Source organism: Staurois parvus, unplaced genomic scaffold, assembly GCF_062004578.1.
Source record: "Staurois parvus isolate SC_StPar_1 unplaced genomic scaffold, SC_StPar_1.0 ptg000209l, whole genome shotgun sequence".
Lineage (NCBI taxonomy): Eukaryota > Metazoa > Chordata > Amphibia > Anura > Ranidae > Staurois > Staurois parvus.
In genome coordinates this window covers 2,915,119-2,935,659 of record NW_028318005.1, presented here as the reverse complement: position 1 = coordinate 2,935,659, position 20,541 = coordinate 2,915,119, and the positions used below count along the sequence as shown (strand labels likewise).

Sequence of the window (20,541 nt, the reverse complement as noted above, 5' to 3'; positions counted from 1 at the left end):
TTTTAAAAATGTTTTTTTTCATCCATTGTTGTATCCCAGTGCTGCTAATTTTTTTCAGCCTCCTCGCAGCCATATCTAACATTAAAGTTAAACATTGCAGTCTCGTATCCCATCCAAACTATTTTTTCTCCTTCCTCTTTGTTATTTTTCAAGAGAGGTACACATTGAACAAGGGACTTCTAGACATGTGGATAAAGAGGAGAAAAGACCACACCGGGTGAGTGCTAGATCACATAGTCCCTCCACATACTGGAACTGGTGTTGGCTTGATCCGTGATGGCAGCAATGGTGCAGAAAGAAGTAAGTTGGCTGCACTGTCAACAGTGAAGCAGAAGTAAAATCCTTTATTGAAATCTTCACAAACAATACAGTATATACATAACAACTCCTACATTGAACAGAAAACAGTAAACACGTTTTACACAAATATGTGCTTAGTCATTACATTTACTTCTGCTACACCATTGACTGTGCGGCCAACTTACTTCTTTCTGTACCACTACTAGACATGTGCAGAATAAAAAAAAATTGTTTTGTTTCGGATCAGTTCATTAAGTTGCTAATTTTGTTCATTTCATTTGCTTCCTTTTCCCTCCCCCGTTTTTCATTTCTTTCTATTTTACTTTCTTCATTATATTCATTTTTATGTTTTTCTATTATACACATTTTTTTTTCTCCTCATGCACATTCCAATACCTGTTCACATTGTCACGGCCAATGATGCATTTGAATCACTGGCTCTTTGTTTCCTCCTCACCTCTGTGACCAAGCCCCAATGGGCGAGGTGAAAAGCATCATAGGGCATGGCCAAAGCATCGGCTGAGGCCATCACATACATCCTGACTTTATTGGGCTGGTTGAGACTCTGTTGACTCGTGCTTCTGGAACCATTTTGGGATGTCGGCTCCCATTTTCTGCATACCGGCAGGGTAATCTTTGTCTTTCTGGCTTGGAACGATTCCGCAAGCCTTTCTACTATTTTGTTATGTTGCAATCGTAACAAAACCATTTTTTTTTGTTTAGTTTAATTTATTCATTTTTAACCAGATTGAAATTTTTGAATCCAGTGGATTCAAATTAATAAAATTGAATTTGAATTGAAAATATTTAATTGATTTTGAATTCATTGTGAAAAATAGCTGGTTCTATTCTATTCAGAATTTGAATTTCGGAAGATGGCTATATTCTTTCTATTCTATTCTATTTGAAATGCATTCTTTTTTTTTTTCTATTCTATTATTTTCTATTCTATTCAGTTTTATTCTATGCTTTTCTATACCATTCTATTTTATTCTGTTCTATTCTCTTTGAAATTTGAATTTCAGAAGAAGGCTATATTCTTTCTATTTTTATTATAGTCTATTCTTTTATTTTCCATTCTATGCTATTTTCTATTCTATTCTGTTTCATTCTATTCTTTTAAAAATTTGCATTTAGGAAGACAACTATTTTCTAACACTAAGGCTGGCCATATATTATACAATGTTCTTTCTTGTACAATTTTCCTGTAGATTTACCAAAACCATATAATATGAGGTCAAACCTAAACACTTTCAATTTGTATATAATCAGGCAGGACCTTGCATTATATAGTGGAAGATAAATTTAAAGGAATTTGAATAAGAAAAATGTATAATGTATGGCCAGCTTAAAGTGGTAGTAAAGTCTATTTTTTTACTTGTACCTACTGGTAAGCCTATAATAAAGCTTACCTGTAGGTACTGTAAATATCTCCTAAACGTGCACTGTTTATGAGGTATTTACCTGTGTAGCAGCAGCGGCGCATATGCTCTGAGGAAACGGCATGCACATGCTGTTCCTTCAGAGCTGTATGCCATAAAAAGTGATTCCTGCACGCTTCATTTTAAGGTAAGTTTCACATAATGTGCTAGTATGTGATGCATACTGGCACATTATGCCTTTGTCTTGCAGGGGAAAACTTTTATTTTCTAGAGTTTAGTAATACACACAGTCTTTGAAGGAAATCAGAAATAGTCAGTAATATGTTTACATTTCAAATTTGTTTTCGAAGTCAATTTCCCTTTCCAATTTGCTTTGAACTTGAATAATTTGTTATTTTGGATATTCGTTATTTCAGATTCATTTATATGCACTACTATTGTAATTCGGAAATTTGGATACATCCAAATCTCAGAAAAACAAAAATTTTGTCCAAAATTTAAATTCGGAATGAAATGGACTCTAGGGACTACATGCCCCTTAACACCTTATGCCCTCAGCAGTGAGGGGCATGTGACTGGGTATAGCATGCGTACTGAGACAACGTCTTGGTGAATGCATTGAGTTGTCTGCTGCCTATCTTACTCACCTGTTTGTCAGTGCAATGCTTTTTAATAAAACAGTTAATTTCATATACTGCACCATGAGGTTTCTCTTGTTCAGTCCTTCCATGTTATTATGATGAGTGGCATTTGATACCATATTGAATTTTTGGTGGGATCTCATATCAGTGTGGTGGATGCAGCCAGTTTTTTTTCCGGCGATGGTTGGACTGCGAGAGCGCCAGCCCGGGGTCATGATTCATATGCTCATTGGATCTCTATAGTTTGAGATCATGTCTATCCGGTAAGAGGCTTGCTTATTTCTTTTTAAGAACACCCGAGCACCGAAGCACCTTATCTGATGTTTTGCAGCACAGAGCACTTTCTTCACCATTTAATTGGGATTTTTTATTTATTTTTTATATATGTATCTACAGTATATGAATTTACATGTATTTTTTTTATTATTTATTGCATGTTGTATTGATCAGTTGTTGATTTGTTGGAACACTTTGAACTTGTTTGTTTGTATTTGTGGGAACAGAGCACTGTATATATTTAGATTTATATTAATTGAGTATTCAGATTAATTCGTTATCAACAAACAGATATTGCAGTACTAGTACATTTAATGCTCAAAAAAACATGCAAAACAAATTGGCAGCAACTAAATAAGCAGAAATAGTACTTACTCCCAGAACTCCATCACTGGAGATGTGGCATTTGCAAACATTGATATACTTCCATTGGTCATGTTAAGTTTTTGAAATTCCACACACTTATCTGCAAACAGAGGTAATTTACATGAGTTCATTGTCAATATCCTTTTTTCTTAACACTCTGAAGACAATGATAACATTGGTTACATTGTTCTGGTTTTATAAGCAATTTTCATAATTTATCCACATTTTTAACCAACAGCAAGTAATACCTTTCATTTGGATATCTGAAGACCAATATACAAATAAATAGGTTTCTACCAGACTATTTTTATTTAAGAAAAATTATAATTCCCCAAATAATGCTAATTTTCTAAGAACACGTCGGAAGGGGAAAACAAAATGGAGCATGCTGCTATAACACAAAGTAAAGGTAAAACAGTATAGTTAGGGACCACATGTGGTTCTCAGCCAGACGGGATGTGTCTCTAAACTGTTCAGTACTTGTGTATGTCAACTATTGGTATAATGTAAATTTTGCATAGCTTTGACATTAAACTGAGATTGCTTATCTTATTTACTTTTATTAAAGCACAATTTAAGACTACTCCAGGAAAGCAATAAGGACTTATGTAGAGGGATATATTGATAAATGCTACATTTTGCATTCAAGGACAGCGATACTCAACCACTCAAATTCATCTGAATTAGAGTATACAATAAATACAGGATTGCCTATGATCTGCTTTGCCTGTGACAGAAATGGATCCCAGTAGGACATCCGGTATTCAAAGAAACCTTAAAACAGGTTCAACACATTCCCAGCACAGTCATCCACATTATGTCAGTGCTCCCAAACTAATAAACGTTGGGCATGCCTATAGCACATTTTCTGACAGCCTAGTTTAATGTTCTACAAGTATGAAGGGGATTATGATAGTCTGCCATAAAAAAGGTTTGTAAGCAAATATGTAGCACTGCTACAAAACATTTTTGAAATGTAAATTTTATTGCATTCTAAACTATTTTAAAGAAAAGAATAAAGGATATGGACTTACATCCCATTTTCTCAGTTTAAAACACACTTTAAATCTAGAGAGCATAATAAGATTGGTATCAAAGGACTTGTTTAGACTGGTATTGCAATCAAGTGCTGGCTTTTATACTTGAATGTGGTGCAGCTCAAATGCATGCATTCAGATGCAAAAAGAAATGACTTTGACCCACTTTACCTGCAATGAAAATACATCTCCAGTAGAACATACTGTGTTTGGAGAAACTCAAAACAGATCAAATGTTGTCTCAAAACTTCCATCCACAGTGTACCATATCAATAAATAGGAATCTGTCGACCTGAGTTTGATGCATTTCAAATGTACATCAAACACAGGTAAACAATGTATGCACAAGCCCTAAGTCTAGTGTTTTTTAATGTTACGCTTCATTGGGATGTTGCAGTACACTGGCATTCACTATATGAAAAAATATTTTTGGGGAGGGTGAAGTCATTCACCTACATAAGCCATAGTCATCCATCCAACACCAAGGCTTACTCATTGTGGACTCCTGCAGTGGACAGGCAACAAGGGAGTTTGGATTGGTCAATAGACCTTACTGCGGGTGTAGGTTATGTTACACTTCACTGTGATTTTACAATATGCTGGGATTCACAATACAAATGAATATAAACTCAGGACATTTAGTTATCAATTTACTGAATATTCTGATTAGGGCAAAGTGAAAGTATCTCCTGATAGCCCCCTTCCCAGCCAGGTAAATTCACTAATCTTCTCTCCTGCCTCCCCAGTCTATCAGATCAATTTATCTAACACAGCATCTGGTTATGGTGTAGCACGTGGCCTTACCTACATGACAGTGAGCCGATAAGCCATTGCGGCCTAAACATTGTCATTTGTAGACTCTTATACTGGGGAGGCAATGAGGGAGCATGGATTGGTGAGTATACCTTAATGTGGGTGTGTAGTCAGGTGCCTACCAGGGTCTTCTGCCTCATTGTGCCATGTATATTCCACCCTTGTGATGGAGTATAAACACCATGGGAGACTGGCCTCAAGAGAGATTGGTTGGTCTATGGTAATGCTCAGAGGATTTCTGTGAGGATGTAAAGAGGACTTTAAATTTCAGCAGCCCCCTGGTGGGAACCTAGTTGGGGTTTCAGGATAAAGAGAATTGCACTTATGTTGGACTTTAACTAACCAGATATGGAAAGGACAATGGGGCAGGATACCAGGGGCACCAGGGACTGGGCAATAAGTTGCTAGCCCGGAGAGTCATTAAGAGAGAAGCAAGCAAGAAAATGATAGCGAGTACCACCTTAACTTCACCTCAAGCATTCCTAGGCAGTTCCACTGTTGGCCCCTAGGCGCAAAAGAATGCACATCATTAACCCTCACAGATCTGCTAAAAGGGTGTAGGTTATGAGGAGGTGCTGTCACCTTGCCCTTAATGGGAAGATGACCATGTCTCTTTTATCACTTCACACGCTTTCTCAAAATGTATAAAGTATCCACAACTTTTTTCTAAATTGCTTGATATGTTTAGTTTAGCTAAGTTTATTGGCTCATCCCATTTTTAAGCCAGTGAGCTTATCCAGGTAATTAACATTTTTAAAAGGAAATCATCAATGGCATCTTAATATTCGGCAATGAGAGGTTTAGCTTTAAGAACACAGGTCTCATGAAAAAAAAACGGGGGGATAAAATTTAAAAAGCAGTATTCAGTCTGTTTCACAGAGTAAAAAGGTTATTACTACTAAGCAATCCTAGGAAAAGTGGAGGAAGTGACCAAATGCACATATTAGGATAAACCTTGTTAATTTTTAACATTTGACTGGAGTTCTTGCTCAATATAACATTTATTGTAAAATATCAAACTTCTTCAAGAACATCTACTGTGGTACAATTTCCGATTTGGAAATAGAATGCTACATGCAATGGACCATAAACAAGATGATCGTTGCAGTGGAAAGAGCTGTAGGTTTTCATATTTAATAATGCTAAAATAAATTTCTGCTATTTTGTGTGTATTAACTAGGGCATTTTATCTGGTCTAAGCTCCAAAAGTGACATTTTCTATTCCTTGAACTATAAAAAATATAAATATATCTGAAGGTTATTCTGACATTCTTTGTATGGTCCTATTAAGCTGGAAAGCCACAAGGCAAAGGAATCAACTAGAGCGATACAGACATCTCTTTCTCACCCTTAACACATCACTATCACATCTAAATTTAAATTGCCAAAGAAGTGTTGAAGCAAAGTTTTAGGTATTATACATAGATGTCTACCAGCTTTGTAAAGTATATTAAAATGATTCTAAAAGTTTGATTTTTAACAAAATAACAAACATAACATACTTTCTTGCTCTGGGCAATGGTTTTGCACAGAGCACCTCAATCCTTCTCTTTTGGGATCCTCCACGAGCACTCCTGGCTCCTCCTCCCTTCTGAGTGCCCCTATAGAAAGCCGCTGGCAATGGGGCACTCGTGAAGGCTCAATTTCGAACCAGGGGGTGTGCGTCTATTGACAAAATACTAAAAGTATATGACTATCAATAGTACACTGCTCAAAAAAATTAAAGGAACACTTTGAAAACACATCAGCTCTCAATGGGGAAAAATATCACGCTGGATATCTATACTGAAATGGACTGGGTAATGTGTTAGGAATGTAAGGATGCACCATCGTTTAATGGAAATGAAAATTATCAACCTACAGAGGACTGAATTCAAAGACACCCCGAAATTCAAAGTAAAAAAATTATGCAGCAGGCTAGTCCATTTTGCTGAAATTTCATTGCAGCAAGTCAGAATGGTACTCAGTAGATTGTATGGCCCCCACATGCTTGTATGCATGCTTGGCAATGTCGGGGCATGCTCCTAATGAGACGACGGATGGTTTCCTGTGGTATTTCCTCCCAGATCTGGACCAGTCTGAGGTGCAACCTGGCGGTGTCAGATGGACTGAAACATGATATCCCAGAGGTGTGATATTGGATTTAGGTCAGGTGAGCGTGGGAGCCATTCAATAGTATCAATTCCTTCTTCTTCCAGAAACTGCCTGCATGCTCTCGCCACATGACTCTGGTCATTGTCGTGCACCAGGAGGAACCCAGGACCCACTGCACCAGCATAGGGTCTGACACTGGGTCCAAGGATTTCATCCTGATACCTAATGGCAGTCAAAGTGCCATTGTCTAGCCTGTAGAGGTCTGTGCATCCCTCCATGAACATGCCTCCCCAGACCATCACTGACACACCACAAAAACGGTCATGCTGAAAAATGTTACGGCCAGCATAACCTTCTCCAGATCCTTTCACATTTGTCACATGTGCTCAGGGTGAACCTGCTCTCATCTGTAAAAAGCATAGAACACCAGTGGTGGACCTGCCAATTCTGGTGTTCAATGGCAAATGCCAAAAGAGCTCTATGGTGCCGGACAGTGAGCACAGGGCCCACTAGAGGACATTGGGCCCTCAGTCCACCCTCATGAAGTCTGTTTCAGTTTCTTTGGTCAGAGAAAATCATACCAGTGGCCTGCTGGAGGTCATTTTGTAGGGCTCTGGCAGTGCTCATCCTGTTCCTTCTTGCACAAAAGAGCAGATATCAGACCTGCTGATGAGTTAAGGACCTTCTACGGACCTGTCCAGCTCTCCTAAAGTAACTGCCTGTCTCCTGGAATCTCCTCCATGCTCTCGAGACTGTGCTGGGAGACACAGAAACCTTCTGGCAATGGCAAGTATTGATGTGTCATCCTGGAGGCGTTTGACTGCCTGTGCAATCTCTGTAGGGTCCGGGTATCCTCATGCTACAAGTAGAGACACTGACCCTAGCCAAATGCAAAACAAGTGAAAAACAGTCAGAAAAGATGAGTACGGAAAAAAATGTCAGTGGCCTCCACCTGTAAAACCATTCCTGTTTTGGGGGTCATCTCAATGTTGCCCATCTAGCTCACCTGTTGTTACTTTAACACCAAAGCAGCTGAAACTGATTAACAACCTCCTCTGCTATTTAACTGACCAGATCAATATCCCAGGAGTTTAATTGACTTGATGCTATACTCTAATTAAAAAGTGTTCCTTTAATTTTTTGAACAGTGTATATACAGTAGGTACCACATCCCACAATACCATATAATAAAGAAGGAGTGGAGAATAAGGGTGGGACTCTCTATGTACCAATCAACAACACCATTAAAGTAAAAAATATAAAATGTTATTGAATAGAGTTAAAATTGTACATATCACACAGAATGGACCACAACTTCATGGTTAGGCCAATTGAACAGCACTGTGCTGTCTGTTCTACGTATCTGCTTGGAACCATCAAGGCAATCCAGGAAGCCCTCTATGTGCATGTTGCAATTTTGACAGATATGTGCATTGATTTCCATGATAATGGACTAGAGGCCATGTACTTTGTGGGACCATGATAAGTAATTTGTTTTTGGTGCATGCAGTACTATCATTACTATGGATTCATTGTGATCTTCCATCTGTCCCCTAGAGCTACATCTTATGAATTTCAGTCTGACTTTGTCTCTGAGACCTGGTTAAGTGACCTATTTGAGTGTATGCAGCACTGTGATTGTTATATACCTATTGTGACCATCCCTTTCTTCTATGCCATTTCAATGGATCTATCCTCTCTGCACTTCACCTGACTCCTTTGGAGGTCTACTAAAGAGGACATCTTTCTATGTACTTTTTAATATACTTTTTTTTGGACCATTTCCCTTCTCCCTGATGAAGGCTCGCTTCATCGCTTTAAAAACGCATTGAGGTTTCAAGGTCTTAAACTCCATCTGAAGATATCTTTCCAAATGGAACTCAATAGACCTATCCATGAAGTTGTAGTTAATCACAGACTGGTCCATTATGTGTGGAATGTACAATTTTAACTTTGTTTTTAAACAATTAGCATTTTATACTTTAATGGTTTTGTTGATTGGTACCTAGAAAGTCCCACCCTTCTTCTCCACTCCTTTTTTATTACATGCATCTATTGAAAAATATTGTGCAGCTCAACCCTACCCTGCCCACCTGCTCCCTCCTCATAGGATTTGATTGACAGCAGCAGGAGCCAATGGTTCCTGCTGCTGCCTCCATGTCCAGTGAGGAGAGAGAGAGCAGCACTGCTGCTTTTAAAGCACGGCGCTGGATTGAGATCGAGCTCAGGTAAGTATTTAAAAGAGACTGAAGAGGAAGCTGATCACAAAAGCAAAAGGTTTTTTTACCTTAATGCAGAGAATACTTGAAGGTAAAAAACATTGTTTATAACCACGTTAAAGCTGAACTCCAGTTAAAAAAAAATAAAAACAAATAACGCAGTATCAGCAATAAAAAAAATCATAACTTTTGCTGAAAAACTCATCTTCAGTCCAGTGCTGTCCCTCACAGTATTTCTTTTCCACCACTAGTTGTTTTAGTCGTCCAGGTTGAATGATGGCCAGAGTTGCTTAACTCCCTTCCTCTGCATCCAGGTGATAATAGTCACAACCTCTGAGATGATATCACGCAGCCTGGACTCAAAATAATGCTACACTAAATGGTACTCACACATTATTATGTAAGGTCACCGCAATAGTAACTACCAAGGAAGGGCCTGTGAGGTTGTCTTAATGGTGAGAAGACCTTTTGAAAAAAGGTATATATATTTTTTTTGGGGGGGGGGTCTGGAAATGGAGGGGAATGTCTTTTTTGTGCATTTAATAATGGCTCCACATAAAAATATATTTGGAGTTGATATGTGAAAAATGTGCTTTTCTTATTGTCCATGGCAACCAATCAAACCCTGTGTTTTATTTTCCATATCTGGACTGCAGAAATGACTGATGGCATCTGTACATTGTGGTGCACTGAGTGGCAAATTTATTGTGTGGATGTGCTTAGTTCATTTTGAATCGCCCCACAATTTGATCCATGTGTGTAACGTACATGTGACATGATGTAACGTACATGTGACATAAATGTACAGATTTGAGTAGATAAGATGTGATCAGTAGCAATATGTAATCGTAACTGTAGTGACATTCCATTGTCAGTAAGGATGTATATTCAGTCAGAGGTATTCAGACAGGAGCTCATCAATTAGAGCTCATCAATTGGCATCTGAAAAGCCTGGCTTCCTCTGGAAGTGACACCTTTGTGCTAAATAAGGTTTTGTTACCTTCTGGGGAAACCGGTTTAGGAGGAAGTGGCTCCAGCAATTTCGGCTTCATGACAGCAGGGAGCTAAAAGTATATACATCCATCAAAAGGGGTATGTTTCATCTCTCATAAAAGTTAAAATATTAGTTGCAGAGAGATGAACATACTCCCTTCCGTTTGGGCACTCTGTAGGCTACATCGGCACATAAAAACCATATTTGTGGATCAGGTAGAAGGCCAGTAAAATGCAGGAAATGGCTAGGTGGCACTGGATTGCGACAGTCGAATGGTGTTTGGTACTGTCGCAATCGGGCCGATGCGCTGGTGTCGGAAATCCAATCCCCGACTTGGTGTTTCAAGCCGGTCTTAGTCCGATTGAACTTGGGCAGGTCAGCACCCAGAACATCCTGTGGGCAGGTACAGGGGCAGCCCCCATGGTCAATTGGCCGAGGACTAATGTCCCGCCTACGTCCATATCCCCATAAATGGAATACCCGGGCATTGGGACATTTGCGATTCATATGGAGCTGGTTGATCGACCAACGGATTGCTGACTTTTCTGACTTGCTCCAGTCGCAGGGTAAATCTCAGTAAAGTTTTACTTCTGTCTTTTATTCCCTTTTATTTTATAGTGAGTAGTCATTTGTGTGTCTTCTTGTATTTTTTTGTATTTCTGTAACTTTTTATATTCTGTACATATTTTATGCACTGCCCACTTTCGGGAAATTAAAGCTTAAAATTAATTAGTGACTTCTGTTTATTTAAGCACACATTTAAGTGCTCATATCTTTGGAGAGATTAGATTGGAGAGATTAGATTGGATTAGATTAGATTGTATTGTATTTTAGTGCCTTTAAATGCTCGGTCAAGCTCATTGCCAATCTGTATGCAATTGCACTGTGTGTGGGCAGATTGCGTGCAGATTGTAAAAGGTAACAGATCGGCCAGACAGAGATCTGTGTGTGTGGGTTGTCCCAGCAGACCGTTCTGCGGATAAACTGTTGGGTGGTGGCAGGCTACCTTTTGTGGTGTGTCTGATTTGGGGGGGTGTGAACAGTGGAAGAGTGATTAACACCGGGGTTCAAGCTGTAGGAAAGCTGGTGGGACCTTAGAAGGGTGTGTAGTTACTAAGCTGATCCTCAACTCTAATCAGTGCACCAGATTGTATATAAGATTTGTATCTGCCAGTGTGTGTGGTCGACCAGCTGGATTGGAGTGGAGTCTCCATCTGGTGGTGGCCAAAAGGTAGTGCGGGCTGTGGAAGTATATCACGGCTGGTCTTATATATGGTTTTATATATTCAAAGTTAAGTCCCCTTTATTTCCTCGTACCCCCTGTCATGGCCGCACGTGCATGCCTCAGTTAGCTAGTCGCTGTGGGCGTGGTTTGTGGGGGATCCGTGACAATGTGCTACCATGCTTTTCAGTAACAGGCATGTTGTACCATGCATTATTACAATGTACTAGTGTAAACAGTCCCTCATCTTTTTTAATTTCAGAAAAGAGATGTTTGGTGATAAAGTTTGTGTCAAACTTTTTTCTTTCTTTCATTGGATGAATTATGGGATAGGTGGCGATTCCAATGTAATCAGCTGACAGAAAAATGGATATGGAGTAAAGTATTACAACATACACCCATCACTTCACAAGCATTGCCAGGCCGAACTCCAATATTCCTACCAAAATTTACAAGACCTCTAGATCACCACAGCAACCTAACACGAGTTAGGACTTTTAGTGATAGCTTACTTTCTGTATTGCTATTGTAAACTCACTCTGTGCTCCCACATTCACACCTACAGTATGTCTGTGTGACACTGAGCAGGATAAGGAGATCTTCCAAAGATCCATTATCTCCTGCGTTCAAAGACTCAGATCAAACGGGCGTTAGTAACAAGCAGCGTGTTCATCCGCTGGTGATTAGAGGATGTGCAGCTCTATCATGAAGCTGGGGAACCTTGATAAAACTGTAGAAGAAGATGAAAGAAAGAGCGCACCAACCTTGCGCATTACCTCAATAAATAGTGACTAATTTTATTATTAAGGAAATATACTCACAAAGTGATGGTATAACAGGCATAAGTAACCATAATCCACACAGGGTTACAGGTAAATCCAAAAGGGGGGGGGGGTGAAGGCTAACGCGTATCGAAGGGTGCTCCCTTCTTCATCAGAGCTGGGTTGAGCAGATAGGGACTTCAGTATGGCAGAGTTCCCATGGCAAGGAGACATTCAGCCACTGAGTGTCAGTATTACAGCAGTTCAGCCTGTTTAGTGACACTAAACAAAATAACCCTGTGTGACCTATGCCTGTTATACCATCACTTTGTGAGTATATTTCCTTAATAATAAAATTAGTCACTATTTATTGAGGTAATGCGCAAGGTTTGTGCGCTCTTTCTTTCATCTTCTTCTAAGGAGATCTTCCATCCTGACTTTATTTTTAGGGCTGACAATATTATCTGATATATCATTAGATGCAGAGCCGCAAGGACAATAACCAGATTTGAAGTCGCTTGTAAAGAGCTACAGATACAAAATGAATAGTGTCAGAAGAACAGGCATCTATATCTATATTTAAATCTTTTACAAAAGGTTTTAAAAATGAATTAATCTGCAGAGGATTGTTATTGAAAATGTTGTGGAGAAATGTTACAATCAAGATTTTATGGTAAATATACCTCCATGGTTGACTTAACATGTATGCCTAAGCAAACTTTTTTTCAGTTTTGCATTGGTTAAATAAGGTGTGGCTGAACATCATACATATGTGCCAACATCCTTCAAAGTAGTATACCAACAAGCCTTTTATTGGGGCATGGGATTTTTCAGGCACATTTACTGTATATATTTCAACACATACTATATATACATCATCAAGTTTTTACCTAGGCCCCTGGGAAATTTCCCCTAGCCCTGCCCTTTTCTCTCCAACTAAGTCTACTTGCCTACCTTCTTTCTCTTCCTCTCTTACTTCCTGATTGGTATGCAAGGAATACATTGTATTCTGTACAATATTGATGTTGTACTCATTGACTTTTGATCTGTTGTCATTGTTATCTAGACCCAGTGTGTGGGCCTCAACCTACTGTGTACAGTCAATACTGTGAATCTTATATCCCTTCTTCTTATGTTATTGCTTGAAAATTAGAAATCCCGAGTAAACATTTTTGAACAGAAAAAAATTCACCAATCTTTTATTAGTAAAAAAGTAAAATTACATATAAATTTCATGGCTGAAATAAGTTTTACTACATATATCCCCTGTAACAAGGTTCTCCATATTTCACATTTCAAAGCAGACTTCATCAGGGACAGGAGTACACTCATACAGTAGAGGGAAAAAGAGTTCAATACTTATCAGCCAGTTTTATTTAAAAACAATCCTGGCAGGGGGCGTGGCCGGCTGCGGAACGGGATGGCCACATAGTCTGTGGGCTCCAGGAACCGAAGCGGCTAACAGCAACGGAAGACAGAGGAGAGCATACCTCTCATCCCTGGCAGCTGCGTTAGTGTGCCGGGACCCGATCAGCTGACATAGGGAAGCAAAAGATCAAAGAGGGGCCCGCAAATTAACTGAGTTATCCACTCCGGCGGGTGGCCCTTCCCCTCAAGATGCCCCAGCACCTCTCCCTCCATGCAGTCACACACAGCAGAGGAGAGGCCTCAATCCCATTCACATAATAATAGCCCTGGACAATCTGTGGGCATTACATCTACCAGCAGCCCCCAAAAGGCAAAGCAGAGCTGTTCTCCAGACCCCCACCTACTAGGTGAGCAAGCTATTGATTCCATTTCTCATAATACCACTAGAGAGTTTATTGAACATCTGGAAGATTACTCTGTTGAAACTCTGCCTTTGACCGTGTCAGTCATGAAGGATATGCTTGTTACCCTTAAAGGCTCTTTACACAAGGATATGATGAGTTTTGTGTCACAAGTAAACGCTGAGGTTGAGAGTCTGGGGGAGCGCGTCAACCATGTGGAATCTACAATGGGCGAGTCTGTGTCTGCTCACAATGAGTTAGTGGATGTTCACAATGAAGTGGAAGAGGAATTGAAAGTGCTGAAACTAAAAATGGAGGATATGGAGGACAGGAACAATATCAAATTTAGGGGGGTGAGCGAAACTGTCCCTGCCGCAGACCTTAGACTGTATATTCAACATATGATAAATACCTTGTTGCCAAATCTGTCAGAGAGATGTTATAGTGGATAGAGCGCATAGATTGCCGAAGCCTTCCTTTCTTCCTGATCATGTCCCTAGAGATGTTATTGCTAGAATTCACTTCTACCACATAAAGAAAGAATTGATGTCTTTCGCGAGAACACATAATCTGTTACCGACGCCATACAATGGGATATCCCTTTATGCAGATCTCTCCCAGTATACTATTCTTGCTCGCAAAAAATTACTTTCCTTTACGAAGTTACTCTGCAATAACAATATAAAATACCAATGGGGCTTCCCCACAAAATTGCAAATACCAAGGGATAATCGTTTACTGACTGTTAGCTAGGAAGAAGAAGGATTTCAACTTGTGAAGAAATTACCTGCTTTTTACCTGCGGGAGAGGAGCTGACAGCTGTCAAATCTTCTAGGAAAATTACTTCTGAATGGGACAAAATGGCGGGTTGATGCAACTTTCTTTTTTTTGTTTGCCTTCAGAGGGTGCTTCGCTAGTCTAACACCGTGAATAGTTGTCGAGCATAGTTGCTCGCGGTTCCCAGAAATTCCCCCAATACGTTGAAGTGATTTGGTTCACTTGCATTTATTTGCTATTTGTTTCTATTGTTCTTTTTCTGTTTTTTTCTCTAAGTTTTTCCAACAGAGTACCGGCAACTGCTTTAATCCAGGAACTTCTCTGTGCCACTGAAATGTTACTGATATTAGGTCCACTCTACATCCAATCCAAGGAGAGCTGGATATTGTGAGTGGCTTCATTAATGCTAACCATAATGTGCTGCTGATATGTTTCAGACCACTAGATGGCGAGCATGTATTATCTACATTGTACACTTTAGTATGGTACTGAATATTGTGTCTATGAATGCACATGGTCTCAATAGCCCTTTTAAATGCAGTATGATGTGGAAAGAGGCACAGAAATTACATGGGAATATTGTCTGTGTACAAGAGACTCATTTTTCTACACTTAAACCTCCACGCTGCTCCCATAGATTGTTCCCACAGGTATTCACAGCTAATGCCCCTATGAAAAAGTGTGGGGTTCTTATAGCCATAAAAAACTCTGTAACATTCTCCCTCCACTCTCTGGAGAAAGACCAGAAGGGCAGGTTCATAATAATGGTGTGTGAATTAAATAATGTTCTCTACACGATTGTGAACCTATACGCTCCTAATGTTAATCAAATCTCTTTTTTTAATTCCTTGAGGAAAAAAGTAATGAAAATTCAGAAGGGTTTTGTACTCTACTGCAGCGACTTTAATGCTATCATCCACAAGTCTTTGGATGCTTCAGGCCACTCACGTGGGGTACAATATTCTATGGAGTCAACTCTACAGGAATCAAATCTTTATGATCCTTGGAGGTAACTCCATGACTTTGAGAAAAATTTTACATATGACTCAGATCCACACAGGTCTTACTCCAGGATCGATTATTTCTTAACCGATTTACAACTTCTGCAACATGTTACCAAAGCAACATTTCACCCTATGACGTGGTCAGACAATGCGCCTATATCCGTCTGCATTGAGGAGTCATTACCATTTTCACTGGTATTCTTGTGGCGTAATGATACTTCTATGTTTCTTAACCCCAGTACTCTCTCCCATATCTCTGAATCTTTGCAGGAGTATTTTGATATTAATGCCTCTTCTGATGCAGATATATTCAATGTTTGGTGTGCTCATAAGCCTTTCTGTCAAGGAGTGTTACTACAGCTAGCTTCTTCGGAGAAAAAGCATAGACAAAAGGCCCTGTCAGAACTACTATCTAGGATCGCTAATTTAGAATCCCAACATAAAAGAGGTCTTTCTCCTGGGGTGTTGCAGAAATTGCAGACCAATAGATTAGCTCTTAGGAAAATTCTACTACTCCAACACGAAAAATACCTTAGGAGAGTCAACACTAATTACTACACCCAATGTAATAAGGCCGGAAAATTGTTGGCCTCCTACATTAACGTTAAACAGGCTAAAACCAAAATTCCCTCTATGATAGATCCTAAACCTAAGGAAACGGTTTTCCATCCCACTAAAATTTCAGAGGCATTTCGGACCTACTACACTCAATTGTACAATCTCTGAGATGATCCCAATATGCCTCAACCCACTCCTGACCTTATCAATAGTTTTTTTGCTAATCTCTCTCTATCTAAACTGGACCAATCGAAGCTGGATATTTTAAATCAGCCTATATCAGATACTGAGATTTTGGCTGCAATTAAGGCACTACCGAAGGGGAAATCGCCTGGGGCAGATGGGTTTGCTGCAGAATATTACCAGGAATTTCAAGATATATTAATACCCCATATTAAGAAAGTGTTCTTGCAGGCTGTACAAAATGCAACTTTTCCATCAGAGATGCTGAAAGCAATCATAGTCACCCTGCCCAAACCAGGCAAATATCCAGACTGCCCCCAAAATTTTCGCCCAATATCCTTACTTAATACAGATCTTAAGATTTATACTAAAATTTTAGTTAACAGATACTAACAGTGACTCCTACCCTTATTTAATCAGACCAAGTAGGGTTTGTTAAAGGTAGGCAAGCAGCGGATGGCACACATAGGGTGCTTAATCTATGGAGGATTGCCAAACTCCGTAAACCTCAAACTGTCTTTTTGGAATTGGATGCCAAAAAGGCTTTTGATAGAGTTCACTGGCAGTATCTGGACTATACTCTTTCCAATTTCGGTATGTACGGATACATCAAATTGGCTCTCACAGCATTATACACAGTGCCTTCCGCGCAAGTTTTTACATCCAATGCCTTGTTGGATCCTTTCCTAATCACAAACCATACCAGACAGGGATGTCCCTCTCCCCTATTATTTTTTCTTTGCTGATGGACCACCTGGAGACTTCAATTAGATTGAATCCCTTGATTTCGGGTATAAAAACAGCAAATATTTCCCACAAATTTGGCCTCTTTGCAGATGATGTCATACTTACCATAACGGACCCATTGACTTCGTTGACAGCAATTTCTTCTACGCTTAAAATGTTTAGCGACATCTCATATTATAAACTCAATATTAATACATCGTTTGCACTTCCTATAGGGTTTCCAAAAGATCTCTTACATTGTCTTAAAAACAAGTTCTTGTACAGCTGGTCCACTAAGCATCTGGAGTATTTGGGTATTCGAGTGTCCTCCCCTTCCTCCAACATGTTCAAAGACAATTACGAGAAACTACACCAGGTGATCTTGAAGGATCTATTAGCAATTGGAAAACATGAGCTTTCATGGTTGGGCAGAGTAGCGGACTTTAAGATGTTGATCCTGCCTAAACTCTTATACTATTTTAGAACGATCCCGCTCCTTATCCCCCATCCTTATTTTAGTAAATTAGATATATCGTTGAAAAAATATATTTGGAAGGGGCATTGGCCTAGAATCCCGTTTTCAGATCTCATTAAACATAAATCTAAGGGGGGCGTAGGTTTCCCTGTTGTATCTAACTACTATTACGCTGCACTGCTAGATCAACTTCAGCACTGGCTGATCCCCTCAGATAAGCTTTGGGTACAAATAGAGAGAAGCACAGTCCCAGCTGGGGATCTTCAGGCTCTACTACTTGCGAGGACTATTTCCCCGAAGTTAATACATACCTACCTTCCCTCTATTTCCGCGACATTGAGCGCATGGTTAATGGGCTTATCAAAATCCATTCCTTCTACCCCTCAGATTAAACTAGACATACCATTAACAACCTATGAACATCTTATTCCCAATCTTAATGTAAAACCTTTGAGAGAAGCAGGCTACTCTAAGTTTACTGACATCCGTGCTTCACAATTGAGGGGAAATAGATACCCATTTTTTCAGATTCGGGCTTACCTAGGTGCCAATTACAATTTGGGGGTGGATGTGGATTCTAAGAATTGGAATATTGTATCGAACTCTTCTGGATTAAAAAAGGGCATTTCATGGTTTTACAAATTCTTACAATATGACTCTGATCACTCAGTGATAGCATGTGTAGAGAAATGGGAGAGGGACTTGGGGTGATCCTTTACACCAGAAGAGTGGCAAGCGACCTGGTCCTGTAACATCAGTCTTTCAAAGTGTACTAATCATTGGGATAGCTCCCTTAAGATCTTATACCGCAGTTATCTTACCCCATATAAGCATTCCAAGATTTACCCCGATGCATCGCCTTCTTGCTGGAGGGTTTGCGGTGGGGTTGGAAACTTACTACATGTTTATTGGGACTGTGTGTGTGTATGTGGGAATTTTGGAGAGAAGTTTTCGCTTTGATCTCTCAGGTGTCGGGAATACAAACAAGTCCCAATCCTCATCTGGCACTATTAAATATTACATAAAATGTATTTCCTGGGGGGCGTGGCTAGACGCCGACGAGCATGGCCGCTTGAATCCGGAGCTCCCGCCGGCCGGATCGATCCACCACGCCGCACAGAGGAGTCGGGTGAGACAGTGCCCCTTCGCTATGGGGAAACCCGACAGGGTGTCCTCCGGCGCGCGGTCCCGGTCCCCGAGGGGCCCTAGCACCACTGGGAGGCACATAAAGGAGCTGTTCAGCTCCCACCAGCAGAGAGCAGGGCCGCAGCCTTCTCCCTCTCTCTCTCAGTCCCCCTCTCCCCCTCCCTCTGCAGCCGAGGACACAGGCTGCTCTCCCTGCACTGAGACACACGCTGGCCAGGACACAGTGCCACACCATGATATCTCCTCTGCCACACAGTCCCTCTCATTAAGGGACTTACAAGCGGTGGCTGCTGACATTAAGGTCACACTAACCACTACACTGACCACTGCCCTTAACGACCTGCGCGAGGATATCCGCGCTATGGGGTCCAGAGTGGATCAAGTAGAGATGGCCGCTAGACAAAATAAGACTGCCATAGTATATTTACAGCGACAGTCAGAGTCGCACACCTCGACTATCTGGGATTTTTACAAGCATATCGAGGATTTAGACAACCGTGGCCGTAGACACAATATCAGAATCCGTGGCATGCCGGAATCCGTGGAAGCCACTGACATTCCTAAGGCAGTAACTACCATCTTTAATGACCTCTTGGGCCGCCCGCCAGCAACCCCAATTGACATTGAGCGTGTACATAGGGCCATCCGGCCTAGGGGGGGTGACGCAGACCCACCCAGGGATGTGGTATGCTGCATTGTCAGCTTCCCGCTCAAGGAGGATGTTCTCAGATGCGCTAGGGACAGAAGACAGCTAATGTACAAAGGGGCGGAAATACAATTGTACCAGGACCTATCCAACATGACCTTACGCCAAAGGCGAGCCTTGCGTCCATTACTAGACACGCTTCGCTCCCGTAATCTGTCCTATAGGTGGAGATTTCCCTTCTGCCTTTCAGTACAGGATGGTGGTCACACCTTTAACTTGAGAAACCCCGAAGATCTACCGTCTTTCTGTTCCTCCTTGAACATCCCACTGATAGCCCTGCCAGAATGGTGCGGACTCTTGGGACTGCAGCCGGTCCTGGACGCAGGATCTACAGAAAACGCAATGGATTGGCAAGGCCATTCCCATCGGAGACGTCGGACAGTCCCGTCGACTCCTCCAAGACACCCCGCAGGGGGCACTGCTGCGGCCCCTAGCCCTACGGCTTCGCCTGCACATAGAAAGTCACGGCACGAGACTTAATCCTACCTAATCCTCATCTAATCCTGCCACTCAAGCGCATTTTCTCACAGGTGCCTGCAGTTTTACTGTTATCCTCATGTTTCTATACCATTTCTTCACGAGTCCCGGCGATTCTTCGATCTCTCACGCACTGATCAGTGGACCTTCATTACTTCCATTTCAATATCTGACCTCCTAAAGGGAACGCAATGCCCCAGAGGTCTGCTCCGCAACTAACGAATGGTGGACTTCTGTGAGCCCCCTATTGATCATCTCTACGCCATGGTCAGAAGAGATCTATACATAATACAAATGGCTCCTCCTCCTGGACAGATGACCTATTCTTCAGCTCTCTCTTCTCTTTCGACATTCAGCATCCCGGTTTCAGTCAACAGACCTCGCGCTGACTTGCCCTATGAGCTAGACCCACACGTACTCCAATCTCATGTGGACCTCTGAGTCGTCTGTATTCCTTTGTCCCTGCCCTTTTTGTTCCCCCAGAGCCTCCTCTTGCTATACTGGAAGAAGCTTTATTTCTCCGTGGAAGTATCCAGATGACCTCTGCTTCTCTGCTGCCCGTCCCGTCACACTCTGCTTAATCGGTGTCCTCAAAGAAGACCCTGACAGACTTAG

The 20,541-nt window shown here is 40.9% G+C and overlaps 1 protein-coding gene across 1 annotated transcript in view; it reads right to left on the bottom strand.

Annotated features, from left to right (window-relative positions):
* SLC6A11 (solute carrier family 6 member 11) overlaps positions 1 to 20,541 on the bottom strand; it is a 340,299-nt gene that overhangs the window by 208,923 nt on the left and 110,835 nt on the right. The window contains exon 5 of the mRNA XM_089678690.1: positions 2,975 to 3,065. Within this exon, the coding sequence (XP_089534816.1) occupies positions 2,975 to 3,065 (91 nt within the window). The remainder of the gene's footprint in view (positions 1 to 2,974; positions 3,066 to 20,541) is intronic.